Here is an 18,415-nt window from a genome sequence, read left to right on the forward strand (position 1 = left end):
TTCCACAAATGATTAAACAATTACAAATGTCTTACGTTCTCCAAAATTGTAAAAATGTTCAGAATAAAAAAAATTGAAGTGGAACATGTGAAAAAGTTCCATTAGTTCCATTAGTAAAATTAAAATGACAACAAATTGCTACATTCAGAGATAGGAAGTGTGTAAAAAGACTCTACGAAGGAGGACATAGCCTTCAAAACAGCAATGCACAAAAGGTATAAGGAGTGTAATGAAAAGATGCTGAACCATAAAAGGTCATTTGAATTGAAGTTTTCATGATGGCAATGGAAAATAACTTTCAAGTGTTTACTAGGCTGAATGGGAGTTCAAAGTTGTGTTTTTAGTAGATGGCTATAGCTGCTGTGTGGTGGCACGATTGACAAAGTTACCAGTGAGTCTATTTTAGAGGCTTATTACATACAACATGCTGAGTTAGACCAATAGGTGTGATACAAGATGTAAAGAAGTGGGTATTCTCTGCACACATAAAGTAATTACTACTGGTGGGATGTGAAGTGTTAAGTACAGTGGGGGGTATTCTGGATTTGCAAACTCAGTAGAGAAGATCAGTTGCTTCTGGATGGAGGCAACACTGTATAGTCCTTGGAATGTGCTGCCTGTTGTTTTTCTACAGCCTCCAGGGGGAAGATCAGAAAGGACAGTAAGCATGGGGTTGGATCCTGGGGAGGAGTCTTGGCTGCAGACATAATTTTCATCATTAAAACTATGGGAATTAAGAATTTACCTAGAGAAACTATATGGTAAGAATAAAACAACCTAAAATTGAGCTCTGTGAAAATCTACATCTAAAGACTCCATACCTGAAAAGGAACTCTGGGAAAGAGGCTGTTGGCAAAGAACAGGAGAATGAACAGCTTCTTGAAGCCAGGAGGGAAGAATGCAGTTTAAAAAAGGAACAGAGAGAGTGAGTGAGAGAGATAGAGAAAGAAAGAGAATTGTGAAGTATCTAATATTTATAGGTATATGAGAACCACAGACATTGAGCTCACAGTAGACATGGTTATAGGGATTTTGATGGTTTGCCATTAATTGGAATATAAATGCAAAGTAAAGGAATACAAACATGAAATATGAGTATAATCATCTATTCTTTTATGTGAGAGAGGGTAATGAGCATAGATTTTAATGGGGAATTGTAGTCAAGATAATATATGATTATAGATATAAATAATGGATTTTATTTAAATTCTGAAAGTGAGGAGGTACTAAGAAAATCAAAGGTGAATTTACATCACAAATTTCTGAGAAAGTGAAATCAACCAAAGGAGTGGATTTTAAATTGAGGTGAAACATATCCTTTTACCCACCATTTGCCAGAAGAGGAGAATTTAGGGATATAGGAAATTGTCCTAAAGTTTTTAGTCTGGTGTGATGGCTCATGCCTTTAATCCCAGCCTAGAACTATAGAATGAGGATTTTAATATTTTTTTTACTAAGGACATACCTAGTATGGATACATCATGTATTGTTACTATCTTTTCCCTCTTTCCTGCCCCCATTTTGCTGGAAGTCCTCCTCAGTGGAGTTGCTGGTATTCCCCATGGGGTTGTGGGTTACATGTTATGAGAGGAGATGTCAGTTATTATAGGTGGGGAGCAATGCCTCTGAGTATGATGACCCAACATGTAACTGTTACTACAATCTTTCTACCCCTCTTTTCCACAAAATTCCCTGAGCTTTGGTAGTTATGTTTTAAGTCTACTTTAGTGATGAGCTTTTTAGATGCTCTGGATTACTGCTCTGATATGTGTTGAGTATCCTCAGGATCTGTCTGCTTCACCATGGAAGCAGCACTCTTGCTTATCTCCCTCGTTCCTTAGCAGTCTCATCTGGATCTTGGCTGAAGTGAAAGGGGGGCACTTTGTCTCATTGGGTTTAGTGAGACCCTTCTGAAAAAGAAAATCGGATTATCCAATGGAGAGTGAAGTCAACATAGTTTAAATGGGATAAGCATTATTAATTTAGGGAGAATTTGATAGATGTAGCCCCACTTTTAGCCAAAGACTAGTGGGATCTTGACATTGGAGAGCATAATCTTTGTTTCCATAGGATTCTGATCTGGTTCCCAATTCTAGATATAGACTCCTTTCCACTGAGTGGATCTCTTATCCAATCAGAAAGCTATTGGTTACCCACCAAAGCTGTGTGCCACCATTTCACTGGTATGTGCATCTTGTCAGGATGGCTGGTTCTGAGTAGCTTAGACCCCTGGTTGGTCACTTTCCCACAGTAGCTCTTATAGTGCTTTCCAGCACTAGATGGGCTATTTGGGGACTGGCTACTGGATTCCAGCCAGGTCTCTTTGTGTTCTGTGTCAGCAACATACGGTGTCTTCAGCAACAGGGTCTTACCTTTTACCTCAGGTACTCTGATCAATAGCTCAATGTGAGTAGAAACCTATTTCTGGTTCTGAGAGTTATAGGCCACAGGTGGGGAAAAAATTAAGGCTAGGCTTTATCCCACTCTCTTTAGGGCAGTCCTTATTAGGTGCTCCCCCATATTCCAGTTGAGAGTAAAATCTTTTAGTCTACCTTAAAGTATAAAGGTTTATATGGTACCAGTTCATTTTGGATTTAGTTTTGTATATATTTCCCTCAACCTCCCTTTCCCTTCGCTGCAAGCCCTTCCATCCCTGTTATCTGGACCTCAAGTTGCCTATCAGGTATGCTAGCAATTCAAGCTGATCCAGAGTAAGAACAGCAGATGAGTGGGAGCATGCAGCATTTGTCTTTATGTGATTGTGTTCACTGGGTATGACCTGTTCTTAGTCCATCCATCTTCCCACATATTGCATTGTGTCGTATTTTCTTACTGCTGAGTAGAATTCCACTGTGTGAATATACCATAACTTTATTATCCATTCATCCAATATTGGGCATCTGGGTTGAATCCAGTTCTTAGTTATTATGAATTGAGCACTTATAAACATGTTTGAGCAAATATCTCTATTTCTAACATTACACCACAATTTGAAGATTTTAACAATGGATGTCTTTCAGGGTTCTCATTATAGCAAATTCTGGGATTGAAGGGCAACTAATGTCTTTCTTTGACAATTAGCATAGCTTAAGCACCAACTATGTATTTAGCATTTTAGCTGTTATTATTTTTAAGAACACTTACAGATATATTATTAATTCAAGGACATATTCAAAACATATGGAAAAGATATTCTTATTGACATCAAATGTTTGAGGTCAAAGCCATGCAAGTAAATTTGATGAGACTTTTGGTCATTCTGGAAACCCTTGGGTTTCTCCTTTCTACTCTCCCCCATTGGGCAATGACTGCATGATGACTCCAACTTCAAGCACTTGCCAACAGATTTACCTTCCTACAGCCTTTGGAAAGGCCCAAAGCATCCAGTTGTTAAAATTATTTTATTATTATTTCTATCTTTGTCAAACTCATCCATTATGATGGGTCCTATTAAAGCCTTTAGAATTTTGCCTAGGGCCATACTGATGCTGAACATTGCTAAAAGTTCAGGTAACCCTTCAAAGTATCTAGCCAATTCCTTCATTTTAAGGGAATAACAACAATAAAAGATAATGTCAGATTTATGATTTCTAGAAAGTGACTCATGTTCATCATGATAGTTAACCCAAGGTGCATGTGAAGGAGGCTAAGAAAAAGCCAACAGTGTACCCAGCACATCATAGGAAGCCAGTCACATGAGCTGAGCATCCCCAATTTTATTCATCCATAGTCTGTCTTTCTTGGACACATGTTGTGAGAATCTTTACATGCAATGAAACCTCATGTCCTCTTCTTAGTTTTCAAAAGAAGTGATTTAATTTGTGAATTGGTTTTATGCTGCTAACCATACATAATTAGATTAAGTATATGTGTATGAATTAGCAGTGTGATAGTTCAGATTGATGCGATTATGTCACTGGAGACTGAATGAGACAGAGATGGCACCAGAGGTAAAGTGAAGAATCAGAAAATGTATTCATGTCATCATGGGCTCAGAAGAATAACTTCCAAAGCCTGAGTGCTGAGTTCTGATAGCTTAGAGGTTTTATAGATAGTATGGCAGGCAGTCTGACATCAACTTCAATTCTTTATACTATTGGTGGCTTACAAGTTTCTAAGATTATATGATTATGAGGAACAAATAGAAAATCTCTTAGAAATAAAGCAATGATAAGAAGATACAACCATAGAACAGAAAGCTTTTTGTCCAGCGTATGTGTCTATGGTGGCCTAACCAGATAACACACAAGCATGATACAGCTGCAAAGGTAAGGAGGAGGCTCAGCGTCAGAGTCTCCCTAGTAAAGTTTGTTCAGTAGAAACTATGTTTTAGTGTATCATCTGGATCTGGTTTCTTTGTTAAGTTTCTTCTAGTACACTTGGATTCAATTCAGTTAGATTTTGGGGATCAATGTATGAATGAATAAAGCATGCACCCAATTTCATCTTAATTAGACTTTTCATGTGGTAGATTTTAATCATTTCAGCTCATTCACTTTGATTTCTTGGCAAGGCTTGTTGATCAGCTCTGAATTCACCCCACCTCAGTCTCACTGAGTTTCAGGAGGGCAGTGTCTCTTTCTTCCTTCTCCAATTTCTTTAGTTCCTTTCTCATTTAGTGTAAAATTAGTTGTTTTGATTTCTACCAAGTCATCCACATCTAGAGACAACTTAAGATCAGGTAGTATTTCTGATCAAACACTTAGCCAGTGTGAGTGTTGAAACTCCAGATTGAGGTTTTTCCTATCCATACACAGGTCAAACTTCAGAGCAAATGGTTAATAACTGAATTAGTAATGGGGTTCTCAGGACCCTGTAAAGCATCATGAATATCAGTGGGTATGGGGGATAATGAATGGAATACTTTTACTTATGTCTCCATTGTCTACCACTGTGCAAAATTAACACATTCAGAGAAAAAAGTACATAATCTGCTGCCTTGCTTCCAAGTCTTCATGATACTAACCAACTTTATTTCTGTCTCAAAGTAGGGAAACATATTTTTGTAGTTAATCCAAACTTCTTTCTTACATTACTGTTATGTTACCATCTTCTTCACTGGTCTCAAACCCACTTTGTCTGGGCTTCTATTTTTCTATTTAACAGCAGAATATATATTAGTAAGAATTTATGCAAATAGTTCAATGAAGCAACCAAAATTCTCCATATGAAAAGAGGAATTGAGATTGAACTGGATTCAGGCATTATTCATATATATCCATTCCTCCCAAATCTAATTGAATTAATCTTATGAATCTGAAAGGTACGCTTAGAGTTGATAGGTTTATACTTAATCTAACTCTCATTTTCACCCAAAGAAAACTGCTGGGAAACCAAGAAATGGATTTGAAAACCCATTAATCACAATTTCTGACAAAGAAATGAAAATACTATTTTGTTTAGAATTTCATGAGTATGGCAAAACATTCCAAGAACTCTATTGACATTTTCCCCTAGATTTAGCATTGCAATAGATGAATATTTCCCAGACTTCTAAAAGTGAGATGACCATCTTCAAAGCTAGAAATTATACCAAAGAGGATGAGTTCAGCACATATTGAAAATGTTATTTTTTCAAGTTACAATACAAAAAAAATCATAAAACCTCATATTTTAAGTAAGTTTCTGATTTTATGTAGAGATACATTCATGGCTATCCTAGGCCACATGTGGTCCCTGTGCCACAAATTGGGCATGCTTTGATGTAGAAAGGACTGAGAAAGAACCAATGCAATAAAAAAAAAAATGTAACTCACATGATCTAGGCCTCATCCAATTTATCTCTGGACCTTCATGTCATCTCGTACATTGCCCCAGCTTATTTCTCCTTGTCATAGCTTCTCTAGCACTTTGCATTCCTTTACCTGGTGCATGCTCAGGGGAACCTGGAGAAGGCGAAAGTGTTTACAGCCCAGGCACACCCAACCAGTGGCCCTTGGGACTCATGCAGCTGAAAAGAGCTAAGAATGATAACATTATGATGTGTGTGTGTATGTGTGTGAAATTTATGAAAATCTGTGTGTTACATTTTCACACATGTATATAATGTATTTTGATCCTATTTACCCTTATTACTCTCTTTTATCCCTCTCCTATTAACATCCTTCTTCTTCTCCATTAATCTCTGGAGATGGAATTTTTAAAGGAATATTTATAATGTCTGATATATTTACTAACAAACTTGAATTCTGACACATACAATTCTGATCATTCCTAATCCTAATTATTTGGATAAAGATCACAGCTACACCCAGTTGCTGTCTTTTTTCATAAATATACTTGTTTTCTATTTTTCTCCTTACCATTCTTAAGGTAAGTCTTATGTCTTTTCTTTTCAACTCTTTTGAAAAGAAATTCTCTTTGAGAATGAGCAGTTGTCATTGTAGTTCTTTAGAAAGCAAGTTATTGTCCACACAAACACACCACCAGCAGAGCATCATATATTTATATTACCCACTTCTAAAAAAAGATCTTATGTTACCAATGGCTATGTCTGCTTTTGACAATGGCCATGACCTTTATAACCCTGTGAAGTGTTGCTGGATAAAAGGGGATGAACAGAAGCTGGGCATAGTGGCACACACCTTTAATCCCAGCACTCAGGAGGCAGAAGTAGGAGGATCACTATGAGTTCAAGGCCACCCTTAGACTGCATAGTGAATTCCAGGTCAGTCAGAGCCAAAGTGAGACCATACCTTGAAAAATAAAAATAAATAAATAAAAATTAATAAAAATGTGTAATGAACAGTTCCAACCCAAGTAATAAACTATGAGTGGCAGTGAGCAATTTCCCAGAACATTAAGCAAATATGCTACATTGCATTCACCTCACTTCTGACTGTCACAATGCTTTTGATTTGGAGTCATGCCACATTAAAGATAAAATTAAGTAATTTTATCTATATTATATACCTAAAGTGAGGTGGATATTTATTGACTACCCAAAGTTTCAGACATTGAACCTTAAATTCCTATGCTATATATTTTTCAGTAAAGTGCTAGAAATAAACGGTATGTGAACATGTGTTGAATAGAGAAGCTGTATCCACATAGCTGCTAATACTTTTATGTTACCACAGTCCCTGGCCATAAAACCTTGCTCTGGGTTCATGCACTTGTTTTATTAATAGAAAATATAATATTATAGAGAAAAGTGAAAAAAGAGTTTTTTTTTTAAATTGAACAAAACTGAGGAGAGAGAAATTCTTAATCAATTTCCATATTGTCTGTAACAGTGCCATAACTTATAGAAATGATGAAACAGAAGCCATGAAATATACAGATGGTAGACTCTTTCTTCTCACCTTAGGACTCATGCCAATGACACATTTTAAATTCTGAAATTCTAACTCTTACGTGCTCCCCTGTGGTTCATACATGTGAGGAAATGACCAAATAACTAAAATGTGAAATTACTAGTCATGCCTCTCAACAAAAACCTTAAATACATTTTCTTTCTCATAGATATCATTTACAAATTTTTATAAACTATAGAGTAAGAAATGTCTATGTGATCCTAGCATCTAATATGCTAGTGTCAAATTTATAATAAAATGACTAGCACAGAAGTCTGTGTGAATTGAATCAAAATACATTCCATTTAAATAAATTCACAACACTAACTTATCATAAATTTCCCATTTTAACTTTCTCAGGGACAACTGCACCTTGATCTTCACAAGGAATCCCATCCAGAATATCTCCGTGGATATGAAAAGTTGGAGATGCTCCAAATCTTTTACATGAGATGGTACAGCCTTCACATATATCATTGCCTATTCTCTTGAATACTTTGAGTCATCTGTAGATTAGTTACAATGTCCAAAACTGTGCAATATAATATAAATAGTTATACTTTGTGGTTTAGAAAATAATGACTAGAAAAATTTGCACACACTCTGTAATGATGTATTATTATGAATTTTTAAATATTTTACTTATCTATTTATTTGACAGACACAAAGAGGGAGAGAGAGACAGAGAGAAAGAGAGAGAGAGAATGGGCACATCAGGGCCTCCAGCCACTGCAAATGAACTCCAGATGCATGTGACCCCTAGTGCATTTGGCTTACTTAGGTCCTGGAGAACGGAACCAGTATCCCTTGGCTTTGCAGGCAAATGCCTTAACCACTAAACAATCTCTTCAGCCTGAATATTTTTGATTTGTGAGGCTGATTGGATTTTCAGATGTGGTACCCACAGTTACTGAAAGCTGACTGCATTTATGTTATAGCACATTTTCTGGTATCTGACACATTTGGCTTAGTACTGTGCCATGACTTCCTCAAAGTCACAGAGTGAACCTACTTAACCTACTATTTGAAATGTCTCTTGAAGGGATAACAGAGATTGATTTAATAAGTTAAAATGACTTAGGAAGAACATAGAAACATATGATAGCTGGAGAGTTGGCTTAGCAGTTAAGGTGTTTGCTTGAAAAACCAAAGGACCCAGCTTCAATTCCCCAGTACCCATGTAGAGCCAGAAGCACAAGGTGGTGCATGGATCTGGAGTGCCATTGTAGTAGCTAGAGGCTCTGGCATGCCCATTTGTTCTCTCTTTCTCTGTATCTGCCTCTTTCTCTCTCTCTCCTTACAAACAAATTTTAAAAAATAAAGTCATATAAGCTTTCAAGAAAATATGGAGTCAAAATACTATACTATTAACCATGGAAATTATCTAAATTGGGTAGTTTTTTTTTTATTTTTGAGAGAGAGAAAGAGCTCACAAGCGAGCATGCCAGGGCCTTTCAGCACCTGTGAACAAACTCCACATGCGTGCTCCTCCTTATGTGCATGTGCGACATTGCATGCTTGCATCACTGCTTTTGGCTATGTGGGACCTGGAGATTCAAACATGCATTCTTGGGCTTTGCAGACAAGCACCTCAACCACTAAGCCCTCTCTCTAGCCCTAAATTGTATAGCTTTAAATGATTAAAACAATCTATTTTTTTAGTTAGATGGGTCATGTGATGTGTGTGTGTGTGTGTGTGTGTGTGTGTGTGTGTTTATGAACTTAGTGAATGATGTTTACTCTGTTGACTTACAATCAACTATATTAATCTAGGCCTTATGCAATTACTTCATAGGCATAAAATTTGAGATGATAGAAGTCAAAATTTTAAAATAAGTCAACCACAGATTTTTTTGTTTTGATATCTTTTTCTGTTATGTTTTCTACTCCTTCTCCCAAATGAACAATAATGCAGCAATCTCCAAAGTGTATTACTTGGTGGAAGCTGCAAATCTTTTTGGATTTTTCCCATTCCTGCCAGTCAACACACCCCCTGCTGACTCTCTAGTCTAACATTCATTCCATCTTAATAATGTCAATAAAAGCACAGTATCAATGTTTTCACTGCATTTTCTATGCTAATTTAGATGCAAAAGTTATGAGAACATAAACTCTAGGAATTGGATTGCAAAATGAAACAAGCATTTGTAACTAGCTCTTTGCCCTTCCACATATTTATTTCCCGAAGAACATGCCTTTGGAAAACATTAAAAGTTTTCATACAAGAGTTTGCCACAGAGAGATTCAGATATGGTCTGCCTTACTTAAGATCAGGCATGTACCGCAGATAGAATGTATGCCTACTGCTCCTAATTAACTTCTCCAAACTTAATTGTGACATACTGGCTACTCTTTGATGTTCCCTGAGAGGCAGAAGCACTACAGAAACCCTAAGGAATATTTTATAAAGTAAAAAAAAAATAGTTATATTTAAGCTTTTATAAGGAAACAAAGTGCACAAACATTTTATTAGGATTCTTTCCTTTCCTTTAGATAGCATATGGAGATTTAGGTATCATTATTCATTCTGACACTTTCAAGTGTAATTTTTTCTGTTGGTTTCTATTTTACATCCTATCCCTAGCCCCTCTCCCAATCTAGTCACTTCCCCACTTCTGTTTTCTTCGCTAACCCCTCTTTTAATATATCTCTTTATACTCACTTTTGATTATGATCCTCACTTTAAAATTTTAAGGCATATTTGACTCCATATAGTAGATACATTCTTATAGATTATAGATTATAAGTCTAGATACCCACTGACAGATGGATAGATAATGAAAATGTGATAATATTCACAATAGAATTTTAATCAACAATACATAAAATGAAATTATGAATTTTGCAGGAGATTGGAAGGACCTGGAAAGAATCATATTAAGTGAACTGACCCACAGTCAGGAAGAACAAATTTTTTAACAGGTTTCAGCATTTGTGGCACTAAGCAATGACATGGCATGCCAAGATTCTGGACTCAAAAAGAATAAGTCTGAATCCATGCAGTTCTATTTATTTACTCCATGCTTTGAAAAGGGCCAGAAGGAGTTCAGGATTCTCAACGGCCTATAAATCAAATGTAGTTAATTGCAGTAACGTCAGAATTTTGTCATATATGCTTAAAGAGGAAGCCAAGTCAGATGTCTATTTTATGTTGATATTTAATAATAATTATTCTACTTTCTTCTAGGGAACTTAGCAGCAGTGGCTTATGCATTACAGACATTTGGGTTCTATAGTAGAATTAACTCAGTATTGTGAATAAAGCTCAAGATGCTGTCTATATGCTTTTTACTATGTCATTGTCCCAGATACCTCTTGATACTACTAAATGGACTAATACTGTAACACCCTCACATACTCATGAGATACTGTCCAGGATGTGCCGAAAATCCAAGAACAATCAGATTTTCATTCATATTCCTTTCCCTTTTGCACAAGAAAAAACATCACCCTCTCTCGTGTTCTATTTGTCAGACTCAGGCCACACATCAAGCACTAACTTATCACTGTTAAAGGAGAATGGAGAGATAGCTGTGCCAGGCTTACTCACTGCATGAGTCCTTCCACAGTCTGCTAAGCAGTCACAGAATTTTGTTCTGGTCAGTAAACCATCTGTGAATGAACTAGAACCTTGAAGACAGGACCAAATAATTCATGGCCTCTAATCAGAAGATGTAGTACAAGCCTAGGCATACTCGTGTTACTCACTAGGTTAATGCTGCTTAGCTGAATTATTTTGATGTCTTAGCTAAGGAATAATGCATATTTCTCTCTAATTATTAAGTGTGTTAAGTAAATATGTGCAATTATTTTTACTCCAGGCATGAATTGCCAAACCAGATGTATGATCTGAATACATTGTGTTCTTTGGGCTAGATTTTGGTATCGAAAACTTTAGTTTGTATAAGAAATCTATCATTTTACATAAGATTCTATTAAATATAAGCAAATACCAAAGACATGAAGTACAGATGTTCACAATTACAGGTATGGAAACTGGATCTCAAAGGGACCCAGCTCCAAAAAGAAGACCTCAAGCTATAAAGCTTCAATGCCATGGCTTGGGCTTGGAGTTTAAACATATCTTATAAAACTTATCAGTTTCTCTTCATTAAGAATTATTTGGGCCTTTATTGTGTTAAGAAATTCACCAACTATGCCAAATCTCTCCAATGTTTTGATCATGAAGTGATGTTGTATATTGTCAAAGGCCTTCTCTGCATCTATCAAAATGGTCATGTGGTTTTTATGTTTAACTTTGTTTATGTGGTGTATTACATTGACAGATTTCTGTATGTTGAACCACCCCTGTGTTCCTGGGATGAATCCCACTTGGTCAAGTTGGATAATGCTTTTGATGTGTTGTTGGATTTGGTTTGCGAAGATTTTGTTCAGGATCTTTGCATCTAAGTTCATCAGGGAAATAGGCCGGTAGTTTTCTTTTCTTGAGGCATCTCTGCCTGGTTTTGGAATTAGGGTGATACTAGCTTCATAAAAGGAGTTGGGTAACTTTCCCTGTTCTCCAATTGTGTGGCACAGTTTGAGGAAGATTGGTTTGAGTTCTTCCATGAAGGTTTGATAGAATTCAGCTGAGAAGCCATCTGGTCCTGGACTCTTCTTTTGTGGGAGGTTTTTAATTATTTTTTCAATCTCCATGAGTGTGATGGGTTCATTGAGGTGATTAATCTCCTCTGAGTTTAGCTTTGATAGATGGTATACATCCAGGAATTTATCCATCTCCTCCACAATATCCAGTTTTGTGGAGTAGAGGTTTTTGAAATAAGTCCTGATGATTCTCCCAATTTTACTTATGACTGTTGTGATCTGTCCTTTGATCAGGATTTCTTTGGAAAAGTAAATTATATCACAAAGGACTTGATGAGTTTAGGCAAGAGTTTCTTCTAAAGAGAGAAATTAGTGAAAAAGATAGCCTCTCATATCTGCTTCTGCATGTAGCATGTCTGGGTCAGTACAGATATAATTGTACACTTGCCTGAGAAGGATTCCCCTTGAAGATAAATCCAGCGCAGGCTGTGGTGGTGCATTAGAAGAATCCCCTCAGCCTGTGGATGAAGTCCATAGGTATTAATGTGATTATCCACTCCTCTGAAAAAGTAGAATTCTGCCTTCATTGTCTTAGACTTGACTTTCCTGTTAAGGCAAATATACCTGACTTGGCCTGACCTGAATAACAAGCTTCATGGCTCAGGGTGAAGCAAGCCCCTTTACCACAAAGAGATGAGAAATATGATTCAGTGCCTTCTCAGAGGAAGCAAACTTTGTCAACCTCAAAACTCCAGTAGCACTATTCATACAAGGCACTGGGCATTGAGTCACCTGCTAATCTGTATTGCTACCTTAACTTTGGAATGTGTTTAATGGCAGCAATTTTCTTCCCTATGTAATACACCCTATTATTTGCACATAATATAAAGGAGGACAAAGAAAAGTAAAGTAAGAAAATGGAGTTATAAAGAAAAGGAGTTGATAGAAAAAATAAACCAACTGACATGCCAATATCTTTTTCTAAAGATATAGGTGGTAACAGAAAGTACATTTCAATCATTGAAACAGACTGTCATGTGAAAAGTCAAAATTATCCAAAAAGATTGATGTTTAAAACAGAAAAAGCAAATTGCCAATTGTGATCATATATGGATATATCACAGTTACTTGAACCAACACAATTTCAAAAGTAAAGGAAATATGGTGGGGAGTTTTTGTATGCAGTCTTGAATTCAGTAATTCTTTGTTACATTCAACATATCAGTATCTGTTTCCTCTTGGGAGTTCTTCAATAATTTAGAGATTACCAAACATCACTCCCAGGTATGCATCTCCAAAATATTGTAAAACTATAAGACAGGCCACTTGTTAAGTATCTGAATATTATATTCTACCTGATGAAAAACTTTTCTCCCTTTGCTCTATTAGAACAAAGATTTGGAGATGTTGAGGAGAAAATACAAGCAACCGTGGAGTTAAAATATAACCAATTCTTTCTTTCTTTCCTTCTCTTAAGAATTTGGATAGAGTTTCAGTTTAGGAAGTTGTCTATAATTATTGTTTTAAAATAAAAACAGGTTAGGATTTCAGTGATCTGTTTCCATGTTTCCCATTAGTAGTTTTGCTAACTGTTCATAAGTTGTGAGCCTCTTCAAAATATGATCTGCCAAAGATATGAATTATTTTATATGAACAGCATGGGAAGAAAGGGAAGATTATTTAGCCTCTCTTACCATATGACAGCTGCACCTACCAGACTAAAAAGCTTTATAGTAAAATTCCAATAGCTAAATAGCAATCTGGCTGAAACAGTTTTAATAGTGATTAATATTCTACTGTGGATACAAAGCCTGCTGCGAAAATCCCCCAGAAGATGGCATTGTTTGTAGTACAGTCTGGAAGGAACAGCTGTTTACCCCTTGCTACACTCAGGGGCACAGTATGCTTACTGAAATGCTAACAAATTTTAGACAAATGTCTGGTGGTTAAGGCTCAACACTACTCTAAGGGCAGATGTGTTTGAGAGACAAAACAAGGGATACAACTGTAAGTAGAGCTGTAATTAGGAGTAGTTTATACACTATGGGCTGTGTCCACATATGGACATCTACATACATAGTACCAATATTTACTAATGGCTTGAAGATAATTCACAGATATCATCAGTTAGATGGCACTTTCCCTTATACCTTCTAACATACTACAAGTACATCTTACTGGTAAAAATGACCCATTTTCCATTATTCTAACAGAAAATGAAGCCATCATCTCTGATAATTTTCAATGTTTTATTTAATAAAAGTGTGTTTTGAGATGTGTAAGAGCTGTAGAATGATGACTCGTGTTATCTAGGCATCAATTTTCTCTTTACAAAAAGCTACTCTTGAAATGATGGTAAAGATTTTGCCCTCTGGAGAAGTTCATGCACTTTTAGTGGAGGATGGAAAGGTATGAATTAGTATCACTATGTTACAGGATAACTGAAAATATCTTAAAAAGCTAGGTGAAATGTCTTACTATCCATAAAGTTTACTTTTAAATGAGAGATGAAATAAGAGATGGTTATAAGATTGTGTAGTTTACATTGGGGAGAGGGCTGGAGATAATTTAGCAATTATAAACAGACCATTAATGAAGGGATGCTGACACATTTAAAAATAAAACACAATAAATGCTATAAATAAAATGAAAGAAGTAGGAATTGGCCTATATGAATGCTCAATATCAATGATAAAATTGAATAAATTGCAACAGGCACTTGCCTGTGAAAATTAAGGACTCGGGTTCAATTCCCCAGAACCAGATCCACAAGGTGGCGCATTTGTCTGGAGTTTGTTTGCAGTGGATGTAGATCCTGGCATGCCCATTCTCTCTCTCTCTCTCTCTCTCAGTCTTAAATAAATAAATAAAAATTACAACAATAAAATGAAACACTTTGATACAATTTCTATATTGATTAAAGATAATCAAAGGAAGACTACATGTTGCTTAGGGATATAGGGCCATTGGTCTAATTATAATTGCACTTTCCTTCAGCATTCCAGGGATGCCAGACAGCCTCTCCCAAACAGCAAGACAAACCTCAGGATGAACGCGGAAGCTGTCTGACACTCAGCTCGGTCTTCATCTTTAGTATTTGTCGATCGGACAGCTGAAGACTAAAGGTTGTAAAGAGCCTATAGTCTGTATACTGGCCACTGGGGACGAGTCTACCAACGTTATCTCGATTGAAAACTTTGCTTGCTATTACTGTATTGATTAATGCGAAGACAGCATTGCTGTTGTTAATGTATGTCAGCTTTCAGTGGAGACAAAACGAGTTGTGTTAGAGCAAGACAGTCCTCAGATACAGACTAGAAACCAAAGAAAAGACCAGGATTTATAATTGGGGGTCTCTAGGAAGAAATCAAAGCTAACCCACCCTGACCCTCATCATCTCCACACCCATTTGTCTCGTCCTTTTTCTATTTATCGCTGGCGAAACACCTAGTCTCGGGAACCCACCGAGCACCTAGCACCCGATAGCATTTGCCAAAGAATCAAAGCTCCACCCGTCACCACGGTGACGCAGACACGGAAGATGAACCCCAGCAACAGGCCTCGGGGTGGGGGGAGCAGCCGAGGAGGACAAACTTCGAAACCGCTGAACTGGAAAGCTCGTCGTGATCAATAGCCACCCTTCCGCCTGCAATGCTGGGGAACGCTGGGGAAGCCAAATCCCGCACACCCCGCTCCCCTTGCTGCCCCCACGCGAAGGGAGGAAAGGGTGTGTGTGTAGGTCACTGCAAGCTCTCCATGGGAAGCTCTTTCCTAGCGCGCCCGTTTACTTTTAGTGTTCCTTAGGCAGCGTGCTTCCAAAACCTGACTTCAATTTCAGGTCCCTGGGATGTTGGGAAGATAAGAAGTATGTAGTATGTAGGTGAGGATGGAGGGATGGGTGGAGAAGGGAAGGCAAAAAAGATTCTTCTTCTTTTCTTCCACGTCCCGCTCTCCCCCTTACCTCTCTCCCTCAGTTAGCCCGAGCGCAGAGCAGTAGCCGGGCCGCTGGGGACCCACGCGTGGGCCGCGGACCCGCCCAGGTGGCTCCGGGGGACCGCGCAGCGCGGGGCGGGGCGGGGCTGGCCGGGGGCGGGGCCGCGCGCTCGGCCAGCCAATGAGGAGCAGCGGAGCTGTCCGCCACCTCGGTGCTGATTCCAGCTCCCGCGCAGGGCGAGGTGCATTTGACCGTCCGCAGAGCTGGCTGGGCATCTGGAATCTGCCCTGGAGTTTGAATTCGCACTTTAAAAAAAAAAAAGAAAGAAAGAAAAAGATAAAAGGAGGGGTGGGGGGTGGTTCCAGGAGGAAGAGACGGGCGAGGACTGAAAGCATCGGTTACGCGGACTGACGGTAGCATCAGCTTCAGCCTCTGACGAGCCCCCGCCTCAAATTCAGCGCAGCAACTCAACTGGGCAAAGGGGCAAAAGGATGAAGTGAAAGAGAGAGCTCCTCTCCACGGGTGCTGGAAGGGTTCAGGCGGCGTGGAGGAGAGAAGGAGAGAGAGAGAGAGAGAGAGGGAGAAAGAGAATCCGCGGTTGGCACCTTCGACTCTGGGATTCCATTGGGAGGGACGGCTCTCTCGGAAAATGGATTCTGTACCACGGCTGACCAGCGTTTTGACTTTGGTGTTCGCCAGTTTGTGGCACTTAGGATTAACAGCGACAAACTGTGAGTACCATGTGCTGGGAGCGGGAAGATGAGATGGGATGTGAGATAAGTCAGAAAGGTAACCCACAGTCCCTGTGTACTTAGTTGCTTCTGCTCTGGGCAGAGGAGAAAGGAATAAAAAATGTTATTCAGTGTGCTTCCAGCACTCCACCATCCCAAAGTTAGCGCTCTTGTAGCCAGCCCTGCTGGATCCCCTGCCCTTCTTTGGATTCACCAAGTTCCCTGAGCCTCCTGCTGGCTCCGCATTCTTAAACTCAACAAGGGCTTCTCTAAGAACCGATCCCTCCCCTCCCTGTCGCCAGCATCTTCACACAGGACAGAGATGCTCCCAGCCACTGCTGCCCTACGTGGATTGTCTATGACTGTCTCAGGCTCTCAGGAAGGGTTTTGATGCACACCCCACTCCCAAAAATCTTGCTGCGAACGTAACACAATAAGTGTGCACTAAGTACGAACTCTGTCACAGAGGTTCTGACCTAGCCAAGTGGAGAGCATTGAATTTGATAGGCAGTAAGTCTGAACACTGGGCAGCTACCACCTGCAGTATGCATTTGAAGAGTCAGTTAATCTCTAGCACGATCAGAGGTTCAAGCTCCATTTCTTGATGCTTCTCTAGACAGAAGAAGGGAAGTTTCTCCAACTCTGGCAACTCCTAAATGTGAATGAAATTAAGCCATCTGTGTTGCTTGTGAAGGTGGCTTATCAAGGTGCCTCACTTGTCTGGACTTGCTCACCTATCTGCTATGGCTACCAAGAACCTCAGAAATAGAATCCAGGTTGAAGCACTTTTATTTTATTTTATTTTATTTTATTTTGTAATATGGACTATAAATATCTGGAAAGGTCTACCTCTTTCCTCATCCCTTTGTTCCAGGAAGACTGAGAGAATCTTGTCTTAGTGTTACTTCCTCAGGGAATTCAATCCAGAAGATGTATAAAGAAGAGTTGGTACTTCTATAACAAGACAATTTGGAAGCCCACGAACTATATTTATGTATGTTGTATGAAAGGTTTGAGGAAATTAGCTAGGAAATTATTTCATAGAACATTTAGAGCCAAGAAAGAGACTACATTTTTCTCTTCTGCTATTTATACTTTCTCCTTTTTCCCTTCCCTCCTCTAAACACTTCTTCTTTTCCTCTTCTGTGAAATTATTCCCATGACGTGTAAAAAAAAAAAAAATCTAAGTGGTTTACTTAGTGAGAGGATGTTGGGTGTGCTACAGGAACCATCTGGAACACTAGGGGCCAGTGTTCTCCAAATGAAGCAAAAGTGAGATTATAAATCTCTTCCCCCTTGGCACATTCATCTACCTGGAGAGAGTGAAAACTCTGAAGGTTCAAAAAGGTGGAAGTGAGAAGTATACATAAAATAGATTGAATATCTTCCATCTGAAGATGGTTTGGGCTTCCTCAAGAAGCACTTTTCCTTAAATGTCAGGAATCCATGAAATGGCATTTTCTGTGAACTAATTGAATCATGGTTATTATTTTTTAAGAGTGTTACAAAACATATATGGACAGGATTTGACTCAAGCTTATCATCACTGAGGCAGCTAGAAAGCCATTTCTGAATGTTTAAAAAAAAAACTTTGTCATAATGAGGTTTAGTATTTTATTACTCACACTGATTTCCCACTTCCAATCACTATTGCAATTTTGAAGCAAGTGTTCTTAAGGAAAGATACTACATGTTTTTATACTATAGAGTTCTGTTAATTCAGTGAACAGATAGCAGCTATACTTCTTAACATGCTCATGGCTTTCAGAACAACTGAGACAAAATCTTGGACAGAAAATATTAGAAATCCATAATTCAGGCTGGAGAGGTGACTTAGCACTTAAAGCACTTGTCTGTGAAGCCTAAGAGCCCAGGTTCAATTTCCCAGTACCCACATGGTAATGCACATA

The 18,415-nt window shown here is 38.3% G+C and overlaps 1 protein-coding gene across 2 annotated transcripts in view; it reads left to right on the plus strand.

Annotated features, from left to right (window-relative positions):
• Positions 1-16,106: 16,106 nt before the first annotated feature.
• Positions 16,107-18,415, plus strand: part of LOC101613057 (contactin-associated protein-like 5) — a 408,379-nt gene continuing 406,070 nt past the window's right edge. The window contains exon 1 of one of the 2 annotated variants that reach the window (XM_045151145.1): positions 16,107-16,505. In XM_045151145.1, the coding sequence (XP_045007080.1) occupies positions 16,424-16,505 (82 nt within the window). In that variant the 5' untranslated portion in view covers positions 16,107-16,423. The remainder of the gene's footprint in view (positions 16,506-18,415) is intronic. The other variant, XM_045151146.1, reaches the window with a different exon arrangement.

Source organism: Jaculus jaculus, chromosome 5 (assembly GCF_020740685.1).
Source record: "Jaculus jaculus isolate mJacJac1 chromosome 5, mJacJac1.mat.Y.cur, whole genome shotgun sequence".
Classification (NCBI taxonomy): Eukaryota; Metazoa; Chordata; class Mammalia; order Rodentia; family Dipodidae; genus Jaculus; species Jaculus jaculus.